General features: G+C 42.4%; 1 protein-coding gene across 2 annotated transcripts in view; it reads right to left on the bottom strand.

The window, feature by feature from the left end:
* Positions 1 to 6,731: 6,731 nt before the first annotated feature.
* The window catches only part of RMND5A (required for meiotic nuclear division 5 homolog A), a 58,992-nt gene continuing 42,428 nt past the window's right edge, over positions 6,732 to 23,295 (bottom strand). The window contains exons 5-10 of one of the 2 annotated variants that reach the window (XM_081592917.1): positions 18,436 to 18,602; positions 17,464 to 17,629; positions 14,523 to 14,625; positions 12,054 to 12,208; positions 11,123 to 11,210; positions 6,732 to 10,055 (exon numbers count right to left, since the gene is read on the bottom strand). In XM_081592917.1, the coding sequence (XP_081449043.1) occupies positions 11,147 to 11,210; positions 12,054 to 12,208; positions 14,523 to 14,625; positions 17,464 to 17,629; positions 18,436 to 18,602 (655 nt within the window). In that variant the 3' untranslated portion in view covers positions 6,732 to 10,055; positions 11,123 to 11,146. Of the gene's footprint in view, positions 11,211 to 12,053; positions 12,209 to 14,522; positions 14,626 to 17,463; positions 17,630 to 18,435; positions 18,603 to 23,295 lie in introns of both variants that reach the window. The other variant, XM_081592916.1, reaches the window with a different exon arrangement.

Genomic DNA, 23,295 nt, shown 5'->3' with positions numbered 1-23,295 from the left:
TCTTGGCTATGCTAGAAATTAACTGCATTCTCCAGCAAATGACAATGCCTCGATATCTCAGTTTCCTCACTTGTAAAATGGGAGTAACAATAGTCCCTATCTCAAAAGGTTGTTGGCAAGAATACATGTATTTTTTTCAGTGCCTAGAACAGCTTCTGGAATACAGTAACAAACATATCCTGAAAAAATGAACGTGTACTAAACTTGTCAAAATTACCGCTGTACCAGTTACACTCTGAATGCAGCCACTCGTGTCTGATTCTTCCAACTTCTCATATATATATCCATATAAGGGGTATGCAACAGTCATTCCTGAGGGGTCCATGTACTATGTATATGCAGGGATCTCTGTTTCAGGGTTGGGAGATATACACATCTCATACACATCTCACAAGAGCTCGGTCTCAGATGGACACGGCCTCTGCACTGCATGAGGAGAAGCTCCCTTCACCCTGGCATCCTGAGCGCCACACCCTCCCTGTGTGGCAAGAGTCTTACCATCCTTGAAACAGTGTAGTTTTCAAGACATTTCCCTCTACAGTTATAAACTGTAGTGAGCATATGTTTCATTTACTTCCAAAGAAGCAGAAACAGCTGGCACATGCTTTGTTTCATGTGATGACCTACACTCATTTTAGCAGTCACTTAATAAGGCAGATGTGAACTCATACAGCAGAAACAGTATGAAAAGCTTGTGCTCTACTGTTGGTCATCTCAGCACCTACTGAAGGCCCTGTCCCTGTGGGCCTAGTTCACCTCTGAGACACCAGCTACCAGTTCTCCTTTTCTGCTCTGAGCTGGCTATGATTTGCATATGTCATGTGTCTCATGTTTTATTGGCTTAATGGAATAAAACCTACCTACCGGCTATTCAGCATTCACCATGGGCCAGGTATCTCATTTAGGCCTCATCAAAACCATGAGGTGGGGCTTCCCAGGTGGTGTTAGTGGTAAAGAACCTGTCTGCCAATGCAGGAGATGTAAGAGATGCAGGTTCCATCCCTGGACTGGGAAGATCCCCTGGAGGAAGGAGGGCATGGCAATCCACTCCAGGATTCTGGCCTGGAGAATCCCATGGACAGAGGAGCCTGGTGGGTTACAGTCCATAGGGTCATGAAGAGTCGGACACGACTGAAGCAACTTAGCACGCATGCAAAACCATGAGGTAGAAACTATTATTCTGCTTTACAGATGGGTCAACTAAGGCATAGATAGGAAGTTTCCTTTTTTTTAAAGGCATAGACTTTATTTATTTATGGCTGTGCTGGGTCTTCACTGCTGTGCAGGCTTTTCTCTAATTGCAGTGAGTGGACTCTAGAGTGTGGGCTCAGTAGTACTGGCTCATGGGCTTAGTTGCCTCACGCCATGTGGAATCTTCCTGGACCAGGGATCGAACCTGTGTCCCTTGCACTGGGAGGCAGAATCTTAACCATTGGACCACCAGGGAAGTTGGATGGAAGTTTCTATCATTTGCCCAAGATCATACAACTGGAATTTGGTGGAATCAGGATTTGAACTCAGATCTAATCCCATATGCCAAACTCTTAAATGCCCTGCTATATTGATTATTTCATAGTCTGTCTTTAATTTTAAAATTAGGCAAATACAGGCATACTTGAGATGTTGTAGATCTGGTTCCAGACCATCGCAATAAAGTAAATATCACAATAAAGTGAATCACAAGAAATTTCTGATTTCCCAGTGCATATAAAAGTTATGTTTATACTATACCATAGTCTATTAAATGTACAATAGCCTTATGTCTAAACAAATGCACATACCTTAATTTTTAAAACTTTGTGGCTAAAAAATGTTAACCATCATCTGAACCTTCACCAAGTCACAGCAGTAACATCCAAGATTACTGATTACAGACCACATAACATAATAATGAAAAAGTTTAAAATATTGCTAGAATTACCAAAATGTGACAGAGACACAAGGTGAGCAAATGCTCTTGGAAAAATGACACCCGTAAATTTGCTAGATGCAGGGTTGCCACAAACCTTCCATTTGTTTTTTTAAAAAAGCGCTGTATCTGTGAAGCTGTAAATGATTCCGCTATATACGTATATATATCCCCTCCCTCTTGAGCCTCCCACCTCCACCCCCAACACAGAGCACCGAGTTGAGCTCCCTGTGTTATATAGCAGCTTCCCACTAGCTATTTTACACACGGTGATACACATATGTCATTTCTAATCTGTTCAGAAGGGAAAGCTCCCCAAACAGTCTTGAATGCTAACAAACAACATGCTTCTTTTTAAGGCACATCTTTGCTTCCGATGGGAAATGACACCAAAGTTCTTCATTTGAAAAGCAGCACTTGCTCAGTGGCTGAGTGTGGTCTCCAAATGGAGTGAAAGGGTGAATCCCGACAGGAGACCAGGAGACTGACAGAACACCATTAAGCCCACATAGTGTAGGAAGCCAATGAAGTAAGGAGAGTGTGGAGAAGTTAGAAACTCACCCAGAAAGTGAAGACAGTAGGAAGAAACGGGAATGATTTTTAGAACAATCAGAGCAAGGGGTCCCAGCACTTGCGAGACAAGAACATTTTAATGCTTCACTCTATTGAAAGAGACTTACGAGCATTGTGTGTGACAAAAACATCATCTTGCTGTATTTTCATTTCTCTCAGATCACCCTCATTGAAAGGAGAGACCAAGATTGTCTTATTCACCATTCTACCCACCAAGACCCACTGTGCTCAACAAAAACTCACACTTAACCTTCATTACCTACCAAACAGGCCCTCCCAGGGTCTAACCTCATCCTCTCCCCAACCACCTTTCATCCCACTGTGGCCAGAGTGGACCTTACAAACACATAAATAGCTAGTGGGAACCTGCTATGTAGCACGGGGAGCTCAGCTCGGTGCTCTCTGACAACCTAGAGGGGTGGGATGGGGGTGGGGGTGAGAAGGAGGCTCAAGAGGGAGAGGATATATGAACACCTACAGCTGATTCACATTTTTGTACAGCAGCAACTAACACAACATTGTAAAGCAATTTATACTTCAATTAAAATAAATAAGTTAAAAAACACAAATCAGGAAATTTCCAGGTGGTCCAGTGGTTAGGACTTCAAGCTCCCACTGCTGAGGTCACGGATTCAACCCCTGGTTGGGGAACTAAGATTTCGCACTCGCCCCCACCCTCCCCACCCTCCCCACCCTCCCCCTCCTTGCATCACTACATCTCTCCTTTCTCTTCCCTCCCATCATCCTGCAGTAGTTAGCTCACTGGTGGACATTAACCGCACTACAGGATCTTGGTTCTCTTTGACTTTTCTGCACCTACTGGCAGTCCATAAGCTCCTGGAGGCCCAGGACTCTGCTTCTTCCTAATGCCTGGCACTTACGAAAAAAAAAAATTCTATGTTGAATGACTGAAGCTGTCATACTATGTTACTTTCTGCATTTCACAGGCACACATCTGCCTAAGTTACTAATGGATTCTGTTGCACAAGCCGCTATTTAGCCTGAAGCACTTTGCACTTTTCTGAGCTGGAGGAAAACATAGCTAAGGAAACAAGAAATTTCCTGACACACAAGCGCCCTTGCTTAAGACAGTGCTTCTAATGTTTAGCTATTTTACATTTGCTAGTATGGAAGACTCACTGGAGCAGCACATCCCACTGCAAGGAAAAGGTTTTTGGAAAAAGAAAAAAATATTATCAGACATATTAACAGCGATTTCAACGAAGCTTTGTGAATGGATCATTCCATTATCATCCCTTAGTGCAAGGCTTCCTTTTTTATTTTGGCTGTGCCTCATGACTTGTGGGCCTTTGGCAGTGAAAGTGCGGATTCCTAACCACTGAACAGCCAAGGAATTCCCAATGCAAGGCTTTTTAAAATAGTGGATTCTGACCCATTAGAGTCATGAAATCAATTGTCTTGATAAGCATAAACCAAATAATAAGCACTAGGTAGTTTTTTGCAAAACTTTTGAGAATTATAAATTTCACATGTATACAGGGTTATACTAATTGCCAGAAAAAAAGTAGGAAAGAGTGTCCTCTGGGAAGTGACATTTCTGTTTGCTGGGATACTGTTTATCTTCAAGCTTCTCTGGGGGTAGGGAGGGAGGTGAGGGGCATCAAGCTGTTCGTTCATTAGAAGGTGCATTTTTCAGTCTTTATTTTGCCATGACAAAACCCCAGTATTTTACATCTTTGGTGCTCATTCTTCCCTGTTTTGGTGGAAAGGGGTGGAAAATACATTTTGCCATGCTGCAAATTTCCAGGAGTCTTGTACAGATGTGAGAGTCGAACCATAAAGGCGGCTGAGTGCCAAAGAATTGATGCTTTGGAACTGTGGTGCTGGAGAAGACTCTTGAAGAGTCTGTTGGACAGCAAGGAGATCAAATCAGTCAATCCTAAAGGAAATCAACCCTGAATATCCATTGGAAGGGTTGATGCTGAAGCTGGAGCTCCAATACCTTGGCCACCTGATGTGAAGAGTCAACTCACTGGAAAAGACCCTGATGTTGGGCAAGATTGAAGGCAGGAGGAGAAGGGGGTGGCAGAAGATGAGATGGTTAGATAGCATCACTGACTCACGGACATGAGTTTGAGCAAGCTCCAGGAGATAGTGAAGGACTGGGAAACCCGATGTGCTGCAGCGCATGGGGTTGCAAAGAGTCAACACAACTTAGTGACTGAACAACAACAAATACAACAGATAGTCTCTCAGTTACCTGGATGCCTAAAGAAATACACCGATTTTTAAGGTAACTATACTAAAATAGTTCAAAGCACACTAAATTTAACTTTTCTCGATGACTCATAACTAGTCATGAAGGCTAAATTTTGTTCAGTACATGTGATCCTTATCTGCCACATTTAAGAGGAAGGATATTTAATAACGTCTTCCCTGGTGGCTTGGATGGTAAAGAATCTGCCTGCAATGCAGGAGACCCAGATTCGATCCCTGGGTTGGGAAGATGCCCTGGAGAAGGGAATGGGTACCCACTCCAGTATTCTTGCCTGGAAAATCCCATGGACAAAGGAGCCTGGAGGGCCCCAATCTATGGGGTCACTAAGAGCCGGAAGACTGAGCGACTAACAATCAATACTTTATACCGGGCTTCTCAGGTGGCACTAGTGGTAAAGACCCCGCCTGCTAATGCAGGAGATGTAAGAGACGCAGGTTCGATCCCTGAGTTCGGAAGATCCCCTGGATGAGGGCATGCATGGCAACCCGCTCCAGTAATCTTGCCTAGAGAATCCCATGGACAGAGAAGCCTGGCGGGTTACAGTCCCTGGGGTCACAAAGAGTTGGACATGACTTAGCAACTGAACAATAACCAGACATATTGTCTCTGGCCACTAATGTGCTGTATGTGCATGCATGCTAAGTTGCTTCAGTCATCCCCAACTCTTTTTGACCCCATGAACTGCAGCACACCAGGCTTCTCTATCCATGACTATCTCCCTGAGTTTCCTTTTGTTATCCAAACATTATTCACTGGAGACGTTTCAATATTCACTTACATAACAAATTGTCAGCCAATTTGTTAGTTTCTGAAAAAACCCCCAGGTCAATAATGAGACAAAATAAGGGAGCATCCAGGGAACTCATTGTGAAGAAAATGTTTTCTCAGGAGCACACAGCTGCCAATTCAGTAGGTCTGGGCTGAGGCCTGAAATTCTGCATTTCTAAAAGCTCTCAGGTGATGCTGATGCTGAGTCTTGTTGTTTAGTTGCTAAATCATGTCTGACTCTTTGCCACCCCATGGACTGTAGCCCACAAGGCTCCTCTGTCTGTGGGATTTCCCAGGCAAGAAAACTGGGAGTGGTTGCCATTTCCTCCTCCAGGGGACCTTCCCGATTCAGGGATTGAACTCACGTCTCCTGCACTGGTTTTCTTCACCACTGAGCCACCAGGGAAGGCTGCACTTTGAATCTGGAGAAACCCCAAATGCTGCAGGGATAGGTGCCGATGCCAGGCTTCATCTATACCTCCTGGACCTCCTTAGTTCCAGATGCCACTGGGTGCGGGATTCATCAGAAAATCTCAGATGAGAATGAGTCTCTCTCTCTCAGAAAATACAGAAGCAGCACAAAGAGATTCTGGGTCTCTACCACCTCGGGGTGTCACGGAGGAGGACAATGCATCCTCTATTCCTCCTTGGCAAAGCTGGGTGCACCTACCCTCCTCCACCAGCAGCTGTTTCTGGGCCCATCTTCTCACTGTTTGCTTGGTCAGGGGGTCCCAGGCACCCACAGGATGAGCATGAGGGGCAGGAACCTACAATTATCAACCCAGTTCCCCTTCTTTAGAAGTTGGGGAGGTGCCCAGCCAACACCTCCTCTCGCACTGCTGGTGGCAACAGGAAAAGGATGAGATGGTGACAAAGATATTTTCTTAAACTCTTTGCATGCAGACCCTGCGCAAAGGCAGACAGCAATGCTCTCTCACCTCCATGCTCCCTCCCTCCCTTCTGCCTCTGGCACCTGTCACATTTATACAGACTGGTTCCACAAAACACTTTTCAAATGTGCATTTCTTTAATTTTGAAAAATATACACAGGAGAAGCCATGTGTTTTACATAGGAATACACACATTAACAAAGCATTTCTTATAGTTTCCCAAAACTCTATTATATCTGTCTGAAATTTATAAATTAAATATATCAGAACCTTTTAAGTTAAAATGAGATCCCTGAAACTACCATATACGATCGACTTTTTCCCAAGATCAAATGAACAGAGAATGTGAATATTGTTTGTGTTAAATAAGGTTTATTGTTAGCTTTATTGCCTATAGTCTATAAGATGCAACTTTATTGTGCCTTTGCAAACAGAATACATTTCTTAAAAAAAAAAAACTGATCAAAATTTTCCATACATATAGCTCTATATGATAGATTACAGTGCAACACTATTGTTACATAATTATAGAAATACTATAGAACCCAAGAGCACAGAGTAAGCAAAAGAAATGCAATCCTGAGCCATTTGAAAAAGATGATCTGATGAATCCTTTTAAGTGTAGGTTTAGAAAACATGGAGGAGGGGAAAAAAATACATGCACACTGCAGTCAGGAGCGAAATACATTAAATACCTGTTCAGCGAGACACAGGTGGGGGCAAATGGTGAATTTCAGACACATGCACACTCACTCATTCTCCCGTTTCTTCTCCTGCTACCCTCCCATCCCCGATACATTCACTCCCACCCCTTCCCAAAAGAAAAACATCAGGCACTAAGTCCTAGTGAACCCCACATCTGCCTTGCTGGAGAACATTAACTGACCGCTAAAATAAGAGTGTAGGCCATCACCCATAACATCATACAAAGCATGTGCTATAAGCCAATTCCAGCTGTTTCTGCCTCTTTGGAAGTAAATGAAGCATATGCTCACTACAGTTTAAAACTGTAGAGGGAAATGTCTTGAAAACTACACAGTTTTCTCTCCCTTCGTCTTGAAGTAAAATCAACAGCAGAAAAACTTGCCCTAAAACTAAATGCCTCATCTGCAATTTAAATACATTTGTCATTCTATTTTTGGTATCTATTCAATTCTCCTTCAATAAGCAGTTTGTGAAGTTTGTACCTGTTTATGGTAAACACCACTGTGCTGCAAAACACCTGCCATCACTGGATGGCCTTACAAAGCACCAAATCTTCTGCCTGTTCTTTGCTAATAACATTCCCTCAAGACCACAGCATTCTAGTGTTCCTAAAGATGATGCAAGTAGAGCTAAGTAATGAAAGGTATTTGGTTTGTGTCTTCACCTTACACAGCCTAGCAATGAAGTTAACCAAACATGCCTCCATGCCTTCCCTGAAATTAACCTGAGTCAGCTGACTAAGCAGACTGGCCAGCCTGTCAATCCACTTAATCAGAGATTGAGCTGGAAAACCGGAGGGTTGATGTCTACCAGCAGCTTGTCTTGTGCAGATAAACCAAGAGTTCTTGGTTTTTGCAAAATCTACTGTCCCAGAAGGTGAAATCACCGAGGTGGAAAATAACTCACAGCATACAATATACTGAACTTAAACTGCATAACCCGTGGGACTACTTGGAGAGAAAAAAACGATCTTCACTCCCCACATAATGAGACGTGGGTTTTAGTGTGTCTGTATACATCAGCTGCTACAGAAAAATCAGTAAGATTTGCTTCATCACTTTCTTAGGTTCAATCAAATGCTCATACACTCACAAGATATTCATACACCCTATGAATATGAGGTGGCTCTTCTCTTCAAAATTTTAAAAATCAAGAGGCACCAATACCCGTTCATTTATGTATTAGAAGTATCATAAAATCACCACTAAAATGACAGAAATGGCATCAGTGATGATTGCACAAAGGAGAAAAAAGATCAAAAGACAACCTTAGCCGCTGCACTTCAGCATGTACTTGAAAGCACAGTGGCTCTAAATCAGAATGCAAGGATCTGATACGGTTTTAATGGTTTAGCATAGTTCCATGGCCTCTGTCGGAGGCTGGGAAATGGAAAGTTTCCAAGAGATTTAAGAAGTCACTCAGATTCTGTTTTAAACACACACTGTTATCATTAATCTGACTGTAAAAACCTTGGCTCTCTCATGACCTTTTTCAGAGAAAGCAGAATGCAAGGACTGCACTGACAGTCTCGGTGATGCCCTGGTCCTGACACCATTGGGGAAGGCGTTTCTAGGGTTGAAAGGGCAGCATGCTGCATTTCCATATCTTTGGTTAAGCTCTGGTCTCTTCAAATCCACCTCTTGCCTTCACATTTAGTCACCAGTGAATTTTAAGTCCGTATGTTTAATTGCAGAAGGTCACGAGACATCATTTGCATGTTAAATTATCAGATCAATAGTTTCAAATTTTTGGCCCTAACCCTGCCCAGTGGGCACCACAAGGACCCTGCACGGGCAGATGCAAAATCAGATGCTTCCATTAAAGCATATTCTTTCTAAAGTTTCACGAGTTGCACAGAAAACTGTCAATGGGGCTGCCAACACTGCGAGAGGGACAAAGCAGAGCTTTTTCTGGCTTCTCTTCTTGAAAGGGGCCTAAGCCAGCTGCTGTGGGGTCTGGCTGTCAAAAACACATACCACCGGCCTCCAGAGCAATGTCAGTAATGTAGGAATCTTACACAAAGCCTCAATATTGTGTGGGTGTTTGAGGTGGAAAGGTGAGAGTAAGTTGTAACTAAAACTAAATCTGGCCTAGTGAGCAAAAGGTAAAAAAATAAAAATAAAAAATAAAAAAGACACTCTGGGTTTAACTGAAAGAAAAAAAGATAAATCACTTTTACATCCTTGGCCCGAGTGTTGCCTGGAGTTCTCTACCTTCTCCTGGAGCCCAAGGAGCTACTCTCTGCTCTCTTTCTTCACTGCTTTAGCAGACAGCGGGTTCCAACAGGAGGGCTGCGGAGCTGAGCTGGAAGTTGGCCAAAGCAGGAAGTTGGGCCAAGCGAGCACGGGTCCAGCCAATCAAATCCTGGCTCAGCCCCACAGCATGCAGTGACAACCCTCACCTTCAGCCTGACCACACACAGCAATCAAGCAGTATCCCCTTCATTTACAAACAAATCCCAGCTCTCCCTGGTAAACATTTCGGGATGAACCATCCAGGCTGGTATATATGACAGCAAATGCTGCCAGTTTCCAATAACTGAGCACCAAATCCGGCATCACCCTCCTCCCCGCCTGCGCAAACGACGTCAGTCTGCAGTTTAAAATGTGAAGCGTCACATTTCTCTTTGCTTCTGTGTCGTCTCCTTTCTTCCTTTTCTCGTGGAAGTTTTCCTATATTCAGTTCTGAGTCAGATGATATAGAGTTGCAAAGTATTTGGTGATTTCCATATGACATTCTCCTCAAAATGAAGTAACTTCATGGGTTTAAGTCAGAATTGCGTCCACAGACGTCTTTGCCTTGTAGTTCATCATACAGCGAAAGACTCTCACGCATGGCTATTTCCGGACAGTGCATTAAATGAAGATACCTCACAAGAGAAATGATCATTATCTGTATCCATCAGAATAATATACAGATTCACAGTCAATGAGATGATACGTTTTGCAGAAGAGAGGCATTGAACAGGATGCTATTCAAATACAAAAAAAACAGCAATAAACATTCTGCGCTACAGAAAATTTGCTAACTTCTAACTTTAAGGACTGAAAGTGATGAGTCTGATAACTGCATCTGAGGACTGGAACATGCTTCTCCCCTTCCAGATACACAATGTTTGATGCTGGTGCACATATATATATATATATGTACACACACATGCACAACACTGTGTCTGCAATGATATACAAATGCAATATACACAGCCAAGTCCTGAAGGCAGATTTCAGAGGAGAGGGCTACTAAGACCAAGAGAGCAAACATCAACTTAACCCTTCTAACATCAGAATTTTGTTTTATTGAACACACTCTTAAAACAAGCACCTCTTGGCAATAAAAGCAAAGAAACAATAGCACTGCTTCCACTCTGTTCTAGTGGAAGACTGGTCACACCGACCTGCTAATAAATTCATTATGGAATTTTGCAACAGGCAGCCTGCTGGGGCTACCAGCACAGCTCAGGTGCAGGTCTGCTGACTTCTCAGTGAGAGGTGGAGCAGAGGAAAATATCAGAAAGCAAATTTGCAATCTATCACAGCTTTCTTCCTTAAGTAAAACAAAAAAACAAAACCCTGCAGATGAGTTTCATAACCACAATTCAGTTTATCAAACTTTTTTTCTGAAGGATTTTCATTTAATTATGTATACATAACAGAAAATAAAATTTCTTCACAAACATTCTCAAGGCTTACAGTTAGCAGGAGAATGACAAAAGTAAAAGCAGGAGAACTATTAAACACATGACAGGAAGGTAAATTTCTGTTTCTGCTCTTAAAAAGTAAAAAAATCACCATATAATTAAGTACAAAAACCTGCATTGAATGACAACTGCTGGTGTATTTACTTGATCAGAAATGAAGACCAAGAATATAATAAAGCCCTATGATAATATCCAACTGGAGCACTCCCCACCATGTGTACACATTGAGATGTTGGCAAAGTTTCTGGAGCATTAGCTTATAGAAACATGGGAGTCCTTGGTTAGCTGCATTAAATGGAACGTTCTCTTCTGAAATGCACCCTCGATTCAGTTTCACTTACAAATTGCAAACTAAAGTTATTTCTTCAGAAAAATATCTGTTTGGCATCCCCTGGACTTTGTTCCATTGGACAATATGGACATTTTAATCTAAAGACAAGAAAGAAAACATTGAATCAAGAAACAGGATCACTACTGAGCATTCAATTTTTATCTAGTGACAGAGTATCTTGTAACAATTACACTCACACATACGCTCGCTTGTGCACATCTATAACTGTGCTTTCCCTTAATAGAACAGCCATGCTTTGAAGAGTTAAAAATAAACACCGTCCAACCCAGACCCTAAATTGCAAGGTTCTTCTTCAGTGGCAATCAGTGAAAAGTATTTTGAAAACAAAACAAAGACAACTGTTCTGAAAATTGTTTTTGGGGGTTCAGAAGCAAATTCAATTTTTTTTTCTCCAAGGTTTAGCTTGGACCTATCTGAGAATGACTTTCAGATGTACTGTTGTCACAATCCACACACGTGCAGCAAAACTGATGCCAGCTGCTACGCCTACACAGCACACAGCCAACCCAGAGTGGCCTACATGCCCATGGTGACACACGACACCCTGTGGTAGCATCAGAAACCAGCACGGTCTGAACCAAGTTGCCACGCTCAGCTGCTGAGAAGGGCACAAACAGCTTCAGGGCCTTTTCTTCAAAGAAAGACTTCACTGTAATGGGTCTAAAATGAACTCCAATGAGAAATTCTCTAGCTGACTATGCTAGAAATAACGGTTTTGAGACTGTTTTTAAAAATCTAATTAATAAATTCTTGAACAAATTTCTCAGTCTTTAGATTGAGAAAAGATCAGATACCACCCACTAAATAAGTAAATCTATATATTTCTAAATTCTAGCTATGTTTGTTTATCCTCATTATTCATCGTCCCAACAAGTTCCACATATATATATTACTAACATTTAAAAAGTCAAGACACTTACTTGCTACCATTAAACATTTTATTCAGGGCATCTCTTGATATAATATGACCACAGACCAATTTCATGGGTGGATTATTATCTGTTGTTTGCTGACGAAGAATAGGACAGGCAAATATCGAGTGATACCAGCACTTTTTACCAAGGTCCACTTCAATCTGTTTTTAAAAAGGTAAAGGACTCAAGTTATATTTCAGGAAACCATCCACATGCCAGTATGTACTCTGCAGCAAAGAACAGTCATCAAACCTGCTCATACGACGGTAACTTTTTACAGCACTCTTCTAAACTAACTCAAAGATGGACAATCTTAGGGACTCAAAGTATTACCTCATCATTCTAAATCAACCTTCAAAATTATTTATAATACTATATAGCAAACTAAATACTAATGCCTGAAAGCAAAGGTCAAAGGTAAGGCAATACTCTGGAAGTCAAACACTCTTAAAGACTCATCAAGATGTATGAAAGAGTAAACCCACCAAGGGACTTCCCTGGTGGTCCAGTGGTTAGAGTTCGTGGCTCCACTGCCAGGGCAGGGGTTCGATCCTTGGTCCATGAACTAAGATCCCCCCATGCTGCATGGCATGGCCAAATAAATAAACTCACCAGAAATGCTGACGGTTTTCACAACACACTGATACAATTCAGTGTGCTAATTCATTAAAGGCAGACTAAATATTGTTTACTGCTGTGTGGGCTTTAGATCTGGGTTTCCCATGTTTTGTATGCAACTGTCCAGAGAAACCACCTGAAACAAGGGCTTCAGACTAAATTTCAGCCTGAGAATTCACACCCCATCCATCTGTGCCCATAGCACTCTATCAGCTCTCTCTCTCTGCAGTGAACAAAACAAAAGCTATGAAATCACCTTAGCATAGTGATTAGCACGTGACAGAGGCTTCACAAACATCAGTTCTTTCTGTTTTCTTTTCTTCTCAATCTCAAATGGCTATCAACAGAAAAGTCTATATTGCCCAGACTCTTCCAAGAAAGTTGGCAGAGTGTAACAATGATCCCAAGATAAAATAACCAGATCATTCCCCTCCACCCCAACTGCTTTATTCTCCTGACACACAGGTGCTGGGTGAATTCAGATTTCGGTGTGCTCTGTTCTAGGGTGCAAGCGTCAGACATTGACAATACAGCTGGGAAACTGCCAGCTTCTCGCAGGCACCTGCCTCAGCAAAGCGAGGGAAGGCTCCAGTTCTTTTCACTTGTTTCAACGAGCAGCTGCCACATGGGGTTACTGCTTGCGTCCTGACCACACTCAGGACTGGGCGTGCATCTGCACCTTTAATCAGAACTGATCTCTGCGAAGCTGGGGCAACCAACAGTTACCAGCTGGAAGAACAAGGGAACTGCAGATAAACCTGCGCACAGAGGCAGCAGAAGAAAAGCAAAAAGCTAAGTACATATTTTTGTTCTTTGGGATCCGTGATTAAGTCAGGCAGGAATGAGAATTCCTGTCAAAGATCCAGTGCCCACTGTCAGAGGCCCAGTGTAAACACACACACACACACACACACACACAATGACCTATGTTATGCTTCCATGTCATAACAAAACCTGACTACCTACTGTGTGTCCCATATTATTCTAAGCATTCCTCTGTTATCTCTATGTAGCCTTTAACAGCCCCATAAAGAGAAGGATGGTCCCCATTTTAGAGATGGACAAACTACCACTCCGAGAAGAGAGAGCTGGCAAGTGACTGACTAGAGTAGATGCTGACCTTCCAGACACCCTGAAGGGTAGTGCAGGGTGGAGAACAGGAGTGAGGCACTCTGTGCTCCAGGAAAACTGGTGCAACAGGTCTTCAGAGAGTTAAATATTTTCAGAAACTGATTTTATTAACCTAATCCTTGTATCTCCTCATATCTATCTAAGGTGCTGTCTCCCAGGTTGCGGTCCTCATTCTCTCCCCAATAAAACTTAACTCACAACTCTCATACTTTTTTTTTTTGAAGTCAACAGCACTTAGAACACCACTCATGCCTCAGTATATCCACCTTTCCCCTTTCTGACCTTTTCCTTCACTAGCTGTTACTGCTGCTCTACGTCAAAATGGTAAGAAAACTCCAATGCCTCCAAAATGTACCTATGGCTCAGATAGTAAAGAATTTGCCTGCAATGCAGGAGACTAGGGTTCAAACCCCGGGTGGGGAAGATCCCCCAGAGAAGGGAATGGCAACCCTCTCCAGTATTCTTGCCTGGAGAATTCCACGGACAGAAGAGCACAGCAGGCTACAGTCCATGGAGTCACAAAGAGTCAGACACGACTGAGTGGCTAACACTACTACCTACCCTGCTTTTATTGTTTAATCATGTCTCCGTACAGATAAAAGAATCCCTATCAAGTGGCTACAATAAAATTTCCTGATTAAAAGGCAAGATAAGCATTTAAAACCCATCTCATCCACGTTCTTCTCTTGATGGGAGAGGTAATAACCAGTAGGAAATGGCACTCACAGGTAATTCATCTTTCTGGTTCCAAACGCCAGTGCACTGCCTCTGTTCGATCACAGCTTTGATGTTAATTAAAGCTGGCAGCGCCACACAACCTGCTGAGAAACTGGAGGGCAGAAGAGGAAACGTTAAAGCCAGGCCAGGCGGCAGAAAGCTTGGTCCCAGGCAACACCAATTCCTCCAGACTGCATGCTGTGTGCACAGGGTCCCACTGGATTCTAGGTATGATAAAGCCCTCTGTATTGCTAAAGTAGTGTGTGCGCACATACATGTGCGCACACGTACACACGAGTATGCACATGTCCACACGCGCGCACTCTTTTTTTTCTTTCAAGTGTAGGAGAAGGAGAGTAGATTTCTTTGCCAGGCAAAGGGGAAACAGCAGGCTAGTGCCTCAGGAACTGTGGCCCCCCGCCACGGCATTCTTAGCATTAATGACACTCTGAAACGTTTCCTTGCACAGCCCCTTCCAGACGTGGATCACCCTGGAGAGCCAGGGCAGAAGTACACACTTCTCAGATCTGCAAGTGCTAGCGGTCAACTTTCTGCTGAGTCCGGTCAATTCTCTGGTGAGTCCCTCTTCAAGACTGTCCTCACCTGAAGGAAGCGACCTGACCAGGGTCACTTCCTAAGACACTTCCACCTGATGATACAAAAGTTGTCCCAACTGGGATGACTCCACCAGCCACCGCAGCTCCGGACTGCCGCAGGGGTGGGCTGAGGCCTCTGGTGACACTGCGTCAGAGTCCAGCCTTCCTCTCTGCCTGATCCTGCTGCTCTCACTCCCTGCAGGGGGTGATCCCAGTAAACCTCCTGCACGTCTGCTCCCCCCCATTTCAAGTCTGTCCCAGGGAACCTGACCCTGCAGCCCCACAGCACGTTAAAGTGAACTGCACTGTCTCCTACGTAGGACTCTGACCCCTGTGAACACAGGCTGCACCTGATTCATCTCTGTGTCCCACACGATGCCTGGCACGGAGCAGGGATTCAAAACACTAGAGGAATCAAATGAATCGAAGAGCTGCAAGAGTCAGTTCTTGAAACAGGTTCTTAAACCTTTTGATTTCAGGACCCCTTTACAGGCTGAAACATTAAAGATCTCAAAGGGTGTTTGGTTTTGTGGGTTCCATAATTATTTTTTGTATTAGAAAGTAAAATTGAGAAATGTTTAAAATTTAAATGTTTAAAATGTTGAAAATAATAAATATATTACATGTGATAAATAACATTCTCACAAAAAACAACTATATTTTCCAAACCAAAAATAACCTTGTGAGAAGAGCAGCACTGTTCTGTTTTTACATATCTTTCTAACCTCCGGTTTAACAGAAGACAACTGGATTCTTACACTCTCCTCTGCATTCAGTCTGTTGCAATGTATTCTTTCAGTTGAAGTGGAAAAAAAATCTAATCTCACACAGATATGTAGCACTTTAACTGCGTTTTCATATAATTGTGGATATTCTTCTTTAATGCCTCACTAAAACGCCACAAAGTAGCAGTCTGTTAGAAAGGTTAGCTGCAAAGTGGAATCTGAATCCTTGCTGTTATGGCCAGTATTTTTTGTACTCTGCTCTCCTAAAACCCAATGGTCTTGAACTCTGAATGAATCCTTGACTCGTGCATGATTTTGTAAGATCATACTACTTTTCTAAGAGCTAGCACATTTTATTATATATCAAAAAATTAAAATCATTATCACCACCCATTCCATCAGAAATGTCTTAAGCACTGGGAAGCTGTCAAGTTCACAGTGGTGAGTTCAAGTTTCCCCAAATTTCTATTTTAGCTTAAAACCCTGAATTTCATCACTGTGGCAAAAGATACCACCAGCTGCTTTCCCTGACATGAGAGGCCCACATCATTCATCTGAATAGATGTCTGCCTAAAGCCTGAGTGTGAATAACTGTAGTCTTTCAGTGGCTTTTCAAGTAAAAACTGTGTTCTAGGAAAAAGCAACTAGTTCTTTAGCTCATAACTCAAACATCATGCAGACACTTTTTCTTGAGACATCATCATATTATCTCATGACCAAGCATGAGCTGAAGAGCTTTATTTGAACTTCCTATTCAGGCAGACAAATAAAGTGAATGATTTTTAATGTTTTGTCAAGAACATTCTTAAGTAAAACTAAAATATCTGCAAGTGTGCAGTGGTGAGGAATACATCAAGTCTTTGTGGGGTCTGGCACCACTGCCCTCATCTGTGCTAGGGTTGGAGGAGTTTATTTAACCCCCTTTCCTCTGAGAGCAGGAAAGGCTCTCAGAGACCCTAAAGGATCACAGACCACACTCTGCTAACTGCTCCTCTAAAACTGTCGCCAAGTGTGATGATCTCCTGAAATATCAACTATACTCTTCTTTAGAAAGACAAACATTCTCTGAGTTTTAAACATCGAGAATTAGACTGCAGATTAAGCAGAACTGATCGATGCGATGAATGTTTCAAAAACAGACAGGACACATATGTACAATGGACTATTACTCAGCTGTTAAGCACAAAATTGTGCTATCTGCAGAGACACGGATGGACCTAGAGACTGTCACACAGACTGAAGTAAGTCAGAAAAACAAATATTGTATATATAATATATATAAATAATGTATTATATATAATTTATATATTAAATTTATAATATATATTTATATATAATTTATAATATATAATTATATATAATATATACTATGTATATAATGTATATATGTGGAATCTTGAAAAATGGTAGAGATGAGCTTATCTGCAAAGTAGAAATAAGAGTCACAGGTGTAGAGACCAAACTTATGGATACCGAGGGGGGAAGGGGGAGATGGGATGGACTGGGAGATCGGGATCAACATATATATGCTACTATGTAAAAATAGTTAACAAACGAGAACCAACTGTAGAGCACAGGGAACTCTCAAAAATAAACAACAAAAAAAACTAGACAGGACCGTGTCCATACCTGACACTGAGCGGGGACTCCACGGAGAGCCCCAGGAGGGCACAGGCATCCCGGGTGAAGATGTCACAGATGTCAGCCCACTGGTTTGCGTCAAGCAGGTGAACATATGGTGAGTTCTCAATCCCTTGTCTCAGGTACACGAGGCTCCCCATCAAGACCTGAATGTCTAAACAGAAGCAACAGCGGTTTGGAGGTGTGAATGCTTACACTTGAAACAGAGTTTGCAAGTCATACACTGAAAAAGGCAAGAATTTCCCCAGTGGGCATGGCATAAAATAACTTATTAACAATGTCTTTTAAAATTCTGGTCCTTAAGCTTGCTATCTTTTAAAGAAACAGCACAGAGAAAACCAAGAAAAGGAAAGCACTAAATACTGAATGTATAATTATTTTATTCTTACACACAGCACAGTGTGATTACCATTATCCAGAGAAGTAACCGTTGTGTCGTAAATGGGGCCATTACTATCTTTGGCTGTAAAACTAAGCCATTCCCCCTACACTGATCCTTGGGGTTAAGTGCTGCCACCGTGGTACACCTTCAGACATCTGGCTGCGGTGACAACAGCAGCACAGGGGGTGGCGGGGGGAGTGGTGGAGCAAGCACATACTTTGTCTCCTCTTAGTTTAACACAGAGTTTCTTTCTGGCTTTTCAATTAAGAGACTTTATGTTTTTAAGTCTTGCTGCATGGCTTGTAGAATCTCAGTTTCCCGACTAGGGATTGAACCTGAGCCCCTGGCAGTGAGAGCACAGAGTCCTAACCACTGGACCTTCAGGGAGTTCCCTCAATCAAGAAGCTTTAATATTTTACTTCTGTTCTAGAGCCAGTCAAGAGCTTTTTTAATTAAGTGATTATCATCTACAATTGTTTCAGTTTCTTAGCAAATACATGTTACATCTAGTTAAGACAAATTCTAGTGGCAGCTTTAGCCCTGTTTCAACCATTAAAACCCTCAGACTCTAGACTCACCTTTTTGATGATTTAGGGCAAATGGCTGAAAATTTTTAGCATACTGCAATGCCTCTCGCTGATTTGTAGTTCCACCCATTAGCAAGCTAATAAAATAGAGTCTGTGTAGCTTAAATTCCAAGGAGCTGTTTTGGGCTATGAGCATTTCTCGGTTTGATACTGCCCATCTAAAGAAAAAGCAAAAAAAGATTTAACAGTAATAAAGAGCACAGGCATGTATATTAAAAGTGGTTTGAAACCTAACAACAAAAATAGGTTTAGTCTACCATCTTGTGGATGTTTGTGGTAACATCAACCCTTAGGACCAGAGACTTTGTAAAGAAAATAAACAAACTACACCAAACGATGCTCTTCAGCCAGTGAAAGAAAGAAAAACATTAAATTAGATGACAATTACTATTTAATAAGGTTGTACATCAAGACAAGATCGACTCTAACATATTTGGAACTGGACAAGGCCACACGTTGAAGCTGACGTCACTCATGAGATTCACTACTGGCTGTCTAGATCCACTACTCTTCCTGTTAAACTGTTATATTTATAAATGTATCAGAAGATTCTGAAGGACAATCATCTATGTTTAAATTTTCAATGGAAAGGAAATCCAAAAAAGAGGAGATATGTGTATACATATAGTTGATTCACTTTGCTGAACAGCAGAAACTAACACAACATTGCAAAGCAACTATACTCCAATAAAAATTTAAAATAAGCTTTCACTGCTGCACGATTTTGTGCTACTTGCTTTTAAATTAAAAATAGTAAACAAAAGTATTTACCCTCAAGGTGCTTTTGATCTAATCAGGCAGATAAAGCTATATAAATATCATGTAGTGTGTCACAGTGCCAAAAAGGTCTGTACCAGCAGTGCTAGTGAGAGAAAGAACAATATACAGTTTTGAATGATCCAAAGTACAATGATATTAGCCTCTGTAGTACAAAAAGTTAGAATAACTATCTTGAGCCAGGACTACCAGTTAAAGGTGAGCACTAAGGCAGAAAAGTCTATCAGCCAGCTGTTAAAATCAAATTTGCAAGCAAGTGGTAAGAAGCATTTATTCCTCTAAACATATTAACATGTAGAAGATGTCAGTATCACATTCTTCTCTAATCTGATCTTCAGTTAGACAAATATTCCCCATTTAACCCAATTCACTAAGGACCCTCAGAATCTAAACTGAGTTACTCTACTATTGAGTTGGCCAATATGTTTGTTCGGGTTTTTCCATTAAGATGTTAAGGAAAACTCAAAGGAACTTATGGGTCAACCCAATAAGAGAGCAAAATGTTTCAAGTTACTTGTAATGAATCAGCTGACTGGCATTAGACTTCACAGAAGGCACTTTCACTGGATCCTACATGTGTGCCTGTTGCTCAGTCATGTCCATTCTCTGCAACCTACTGGACTGTAGCCCTCCAGACTCCTCTGTCCATGGGATTTCCCAGGGAAGAATTCTCAAGTGAGTAGCCATTCCCTTCTCCAGAGCATCTTCCCCACCCAGGGAGGGAACCCACGTCTCTTGCACTGCAGGCAGATTCTTTATGTCTGAGCCAGCAGGGAAGCCCTCACTGGATCCTATCCTTCCCCAAAGGGCTGCAAATACATATCAGTTCAGTTCAGTCGCTCAGTTGTGTCCGACTCTTTGCGACCCCATGAATCGCAGCACACCAGGCCTCCCTGTCCATCACCAACTCCCGGAGTTTACCCAAACCCATGTCCATCGAGTCAGTGATGCCATCCAACCATCTCATCCTCTTCGTCCCCTTCTCCTCCTGTCCCCAATCCTTCCCAGCATTAGGGTCTTTTCCAATGAGCCAACTCTTCACATGAGGTGGCCAAAGTATTGGAGTTTCAGCTTCAACATCAGTCCTTCCAATGAACACCCAGGACTGATCTCCTTTAGGATGGACTGGTTGGATCTCCTTGCAGTCCAAGGGACTCTCATGAGTCTTCTCCAACACCACAGTTCAAAAGCATCAATTCTTCGGCACTCAGCTTTCTTCACCATCCAACTCTCACATCCATACATGACTACTGGAAAAACCACAGCCTTGACTAGATGGACTTTTGTTGGCAAAGTAATGCCTCTGCTTTTAAATATGCTATCTAGGTTGGTCATAACCTTCCTTCCAAGGAGTAAGCGTCTTTTAATTTCATGGCTGCAATCACCATCTGCAGTGATTTTGGAGCCCAAAAAAATAAAGTCTGACACTGTTTCCACTGTTTCTCCATCTATTTCCCAGGAAGTGATGGGACCAGATGCCATGATCTTAGTTTTCTGAGCTTTAAGCCAACTTTTTCACTCTCCTCTTTCACTTTCATCAAGAGGCTCTTTAGTTCTTCTTCACTTTCTGCCATAAGGGTAGTGTCATCTGCATATCTGAGGTTATTGATATTTCTCCCAGCAATCTTGATTCCAGCTTATGTTTCTTCCAGCCCAGCGTTTCTCATGATGTACTCTGCATGTAAGTTAAATAAGGAGGGTGACAATATACAGCCTTGACGTACTCCTTTTCCTATCTGGAACCAGTCTGTTGTTCCATGTCCAGTTCTAACTGTTGCATCCTGACCTGCATACAGGTTTCTCAAGGGACAGGTCTGATGGTCTGGTATCCCCATCTCTTTCAGAATTTTCCACAGTTTATTGTGATCCACACAGTCAAAGGCTTTGGCATAGTCAATAAAGCAGAAATAGATGTTTTTCTGGAACTCGCTTGCTTTTTCGATGATCCAGCGGATGTTGGCAATTTGATCTCTGGTTCCTCTGCCTTTTGCAAATCCATATATCAATATTCTAATCAATCTGATGCAGCCACATCTTGCAGTCTAATCATGAAGCTCCTCTGACCTCAAAATCAAGGTAATTTTTAAAAATATTAATCACTTGGATCTTGGAAATATTTACTTAAATTTAAGTAAGCCTTGGATCCTTAACTGGCACTAAGGTTAATGCAGTCCAGTAACACCAAGGCAGATTCTTAACCACTAGACCACCAGGGAAGTCCCCAGAATGGCGAGGTTTTTGGGGTTTTTGTTTTTACAGTCTTCAATCCAAAGTAGAAGTAAATGCTCCATCATTTAAACCACAAGCAACTTTCTGTTCCTAGTGCAAGTTACATTAAAAGGTGTTGAAGCAACTTCAACTTGGTTTTTACATTCATAGGACTTTTCTTTTTTAAAAAAAATATTTCTTTATTTGGCTGTATCGGATCTTAGTTGTGGCATGCAGATCTCTAGTTGCTGGATGTAGGATCAAGTGCCCTGACCAGGGATTGAACCCAGACCTTCTGCACTGGAAGCATGGACTCTTAGCCACTGCACCACCAGGGAAGTCCACATAGGACTTTTCAATATGCCTCATACCACAGCTTCATGTAAGTCTAGCTCTCGTCCCAGCTTCACCTTGCTGTCATCATTTTCAAATCATCCTCAATGCATTCAATTTCACCTCTAGTAATTCATCTTTGTTGACCAAGCCTGTCTTTCAATGATCCTGTTCTGTAATATGTCACGTGGGCTTATTACCAGGAGGCGAGGAGGCAACAGAGCCATACGCTTGCTGTCTGAGGGTGAACTGAGTGACAGATATACTGCGACCAAGCACCAAGAGACTCAAGAGCAGTGACGTGACTGGCCGTGACCACGCCGCACATTTATTTATGTTGTGATCCATGACTGAAACGCTGGCAGGGAAGTTTGTATTTTATGAACTTACGATATACCATGGTTATTGAAATCTGATCTGTGTTGCTGGGGAATTGGTGTTATCTCACTAAACTGTGGTGAAATTTGGGCATACTGGGAATCGTGCAGCGAGAACTGCCCATAGGTTCAGTAGAGAAAAGAAATAGGAGAGGAAAAAACGTAAGGATTTCAGAGGCAGGAGGTTACTTTATAAAGACAAAGATGGCCCAGAGTGATACAATGAAGAAAGAAGTTTGAGGAACTGGGTCTATCATCACTGAGGTCTCCGCCCCATCCATTCTTCTTTCTGAGAGGAGGGGAGGCTGGAAAACCCAGAGGGGAGGTTATGCAACATAGGGAAGGAGAAGAACACAGTGGCAGGCCAACAGGGTGAGCTGGAGGCATCTGTGATGTGGTGTGAAGAGTTAAAGGAGGAAATTAAGAGGGCTGCTGAGAACAGAATGTAGGTAGAGAGAAGTGCATGCCAAGAAAAACATGCAAACATATTCAGACAACCTGATGCAGCAACTTGCATCACCATCAACAGCGATGCATTTAGGTGAAGCAAAGCTGGTTTCAAGAGAACACTTGTTCCTTCCATGAAATGAGAAGCCACGGTCCCTTCTCCCAGTGTAGGGGGCAGCTGTATTTTTACAAAAGTACAGTGGAACAAACCGAGTAGCTGAGAACAGAACTGAAAAATTCAAGGCCTAGGCTCAATTACCACATTTTCTCTAAGTTTCCTAATCATCTCTTCACCCACTGAACTCTAGATGTTTTTTATTCGAACCTCTCTCAGCTCTTCACACAATCCACTTAGGCTCGGCACCCCACCTGCTTTGAAGGGGCACAAGATAGAACAGGTCGGTAGAGCCAAATGTCGTTGTGAGTCGCTAAGTCATGTCCGACTCTTTGCGACGCATGGACTATAGCCCGCCAGGCTCCTCTGTCCATGGGATTTCCCAGGCAAGACTACGGAGTGGGTTGCCATTTCCTTCTCCAAACATGCATGGATTTAAATGCTGGCTCTGTGGTGTGAATCATGGAGATCTGTTACTTAATGCACTCACATCCGTTTCCTTACTACAAAATGGGGGCAACTCACAAGTGTTATGAACATTACATGAGGGGGTAAGTTAAAGCAGTGAGCCCAGATACTGGCACAAATCAACAA

This window comes from Giraffa tippelskirchi, chromosome 4, assembly GCF_054371585.1.
Source record: "Giraffa tippelskirchi isolate mGirTip1 chromosome 4, T2T-mGirTip1v1.2.pri, whole genome shotgun sequence".
Lineage (NCBI taxonomy): Eukaryota > Metazoa > Chordata > Mammalia > Artiodactyla > Giraffidae > Giraffa > Giraffa tippelskirchi.
The sequence above is the reverse complement of the archived record's forward strand: the minus strand, read 5'-3'. Positions and strand labels throughout refer to the sequence as shown.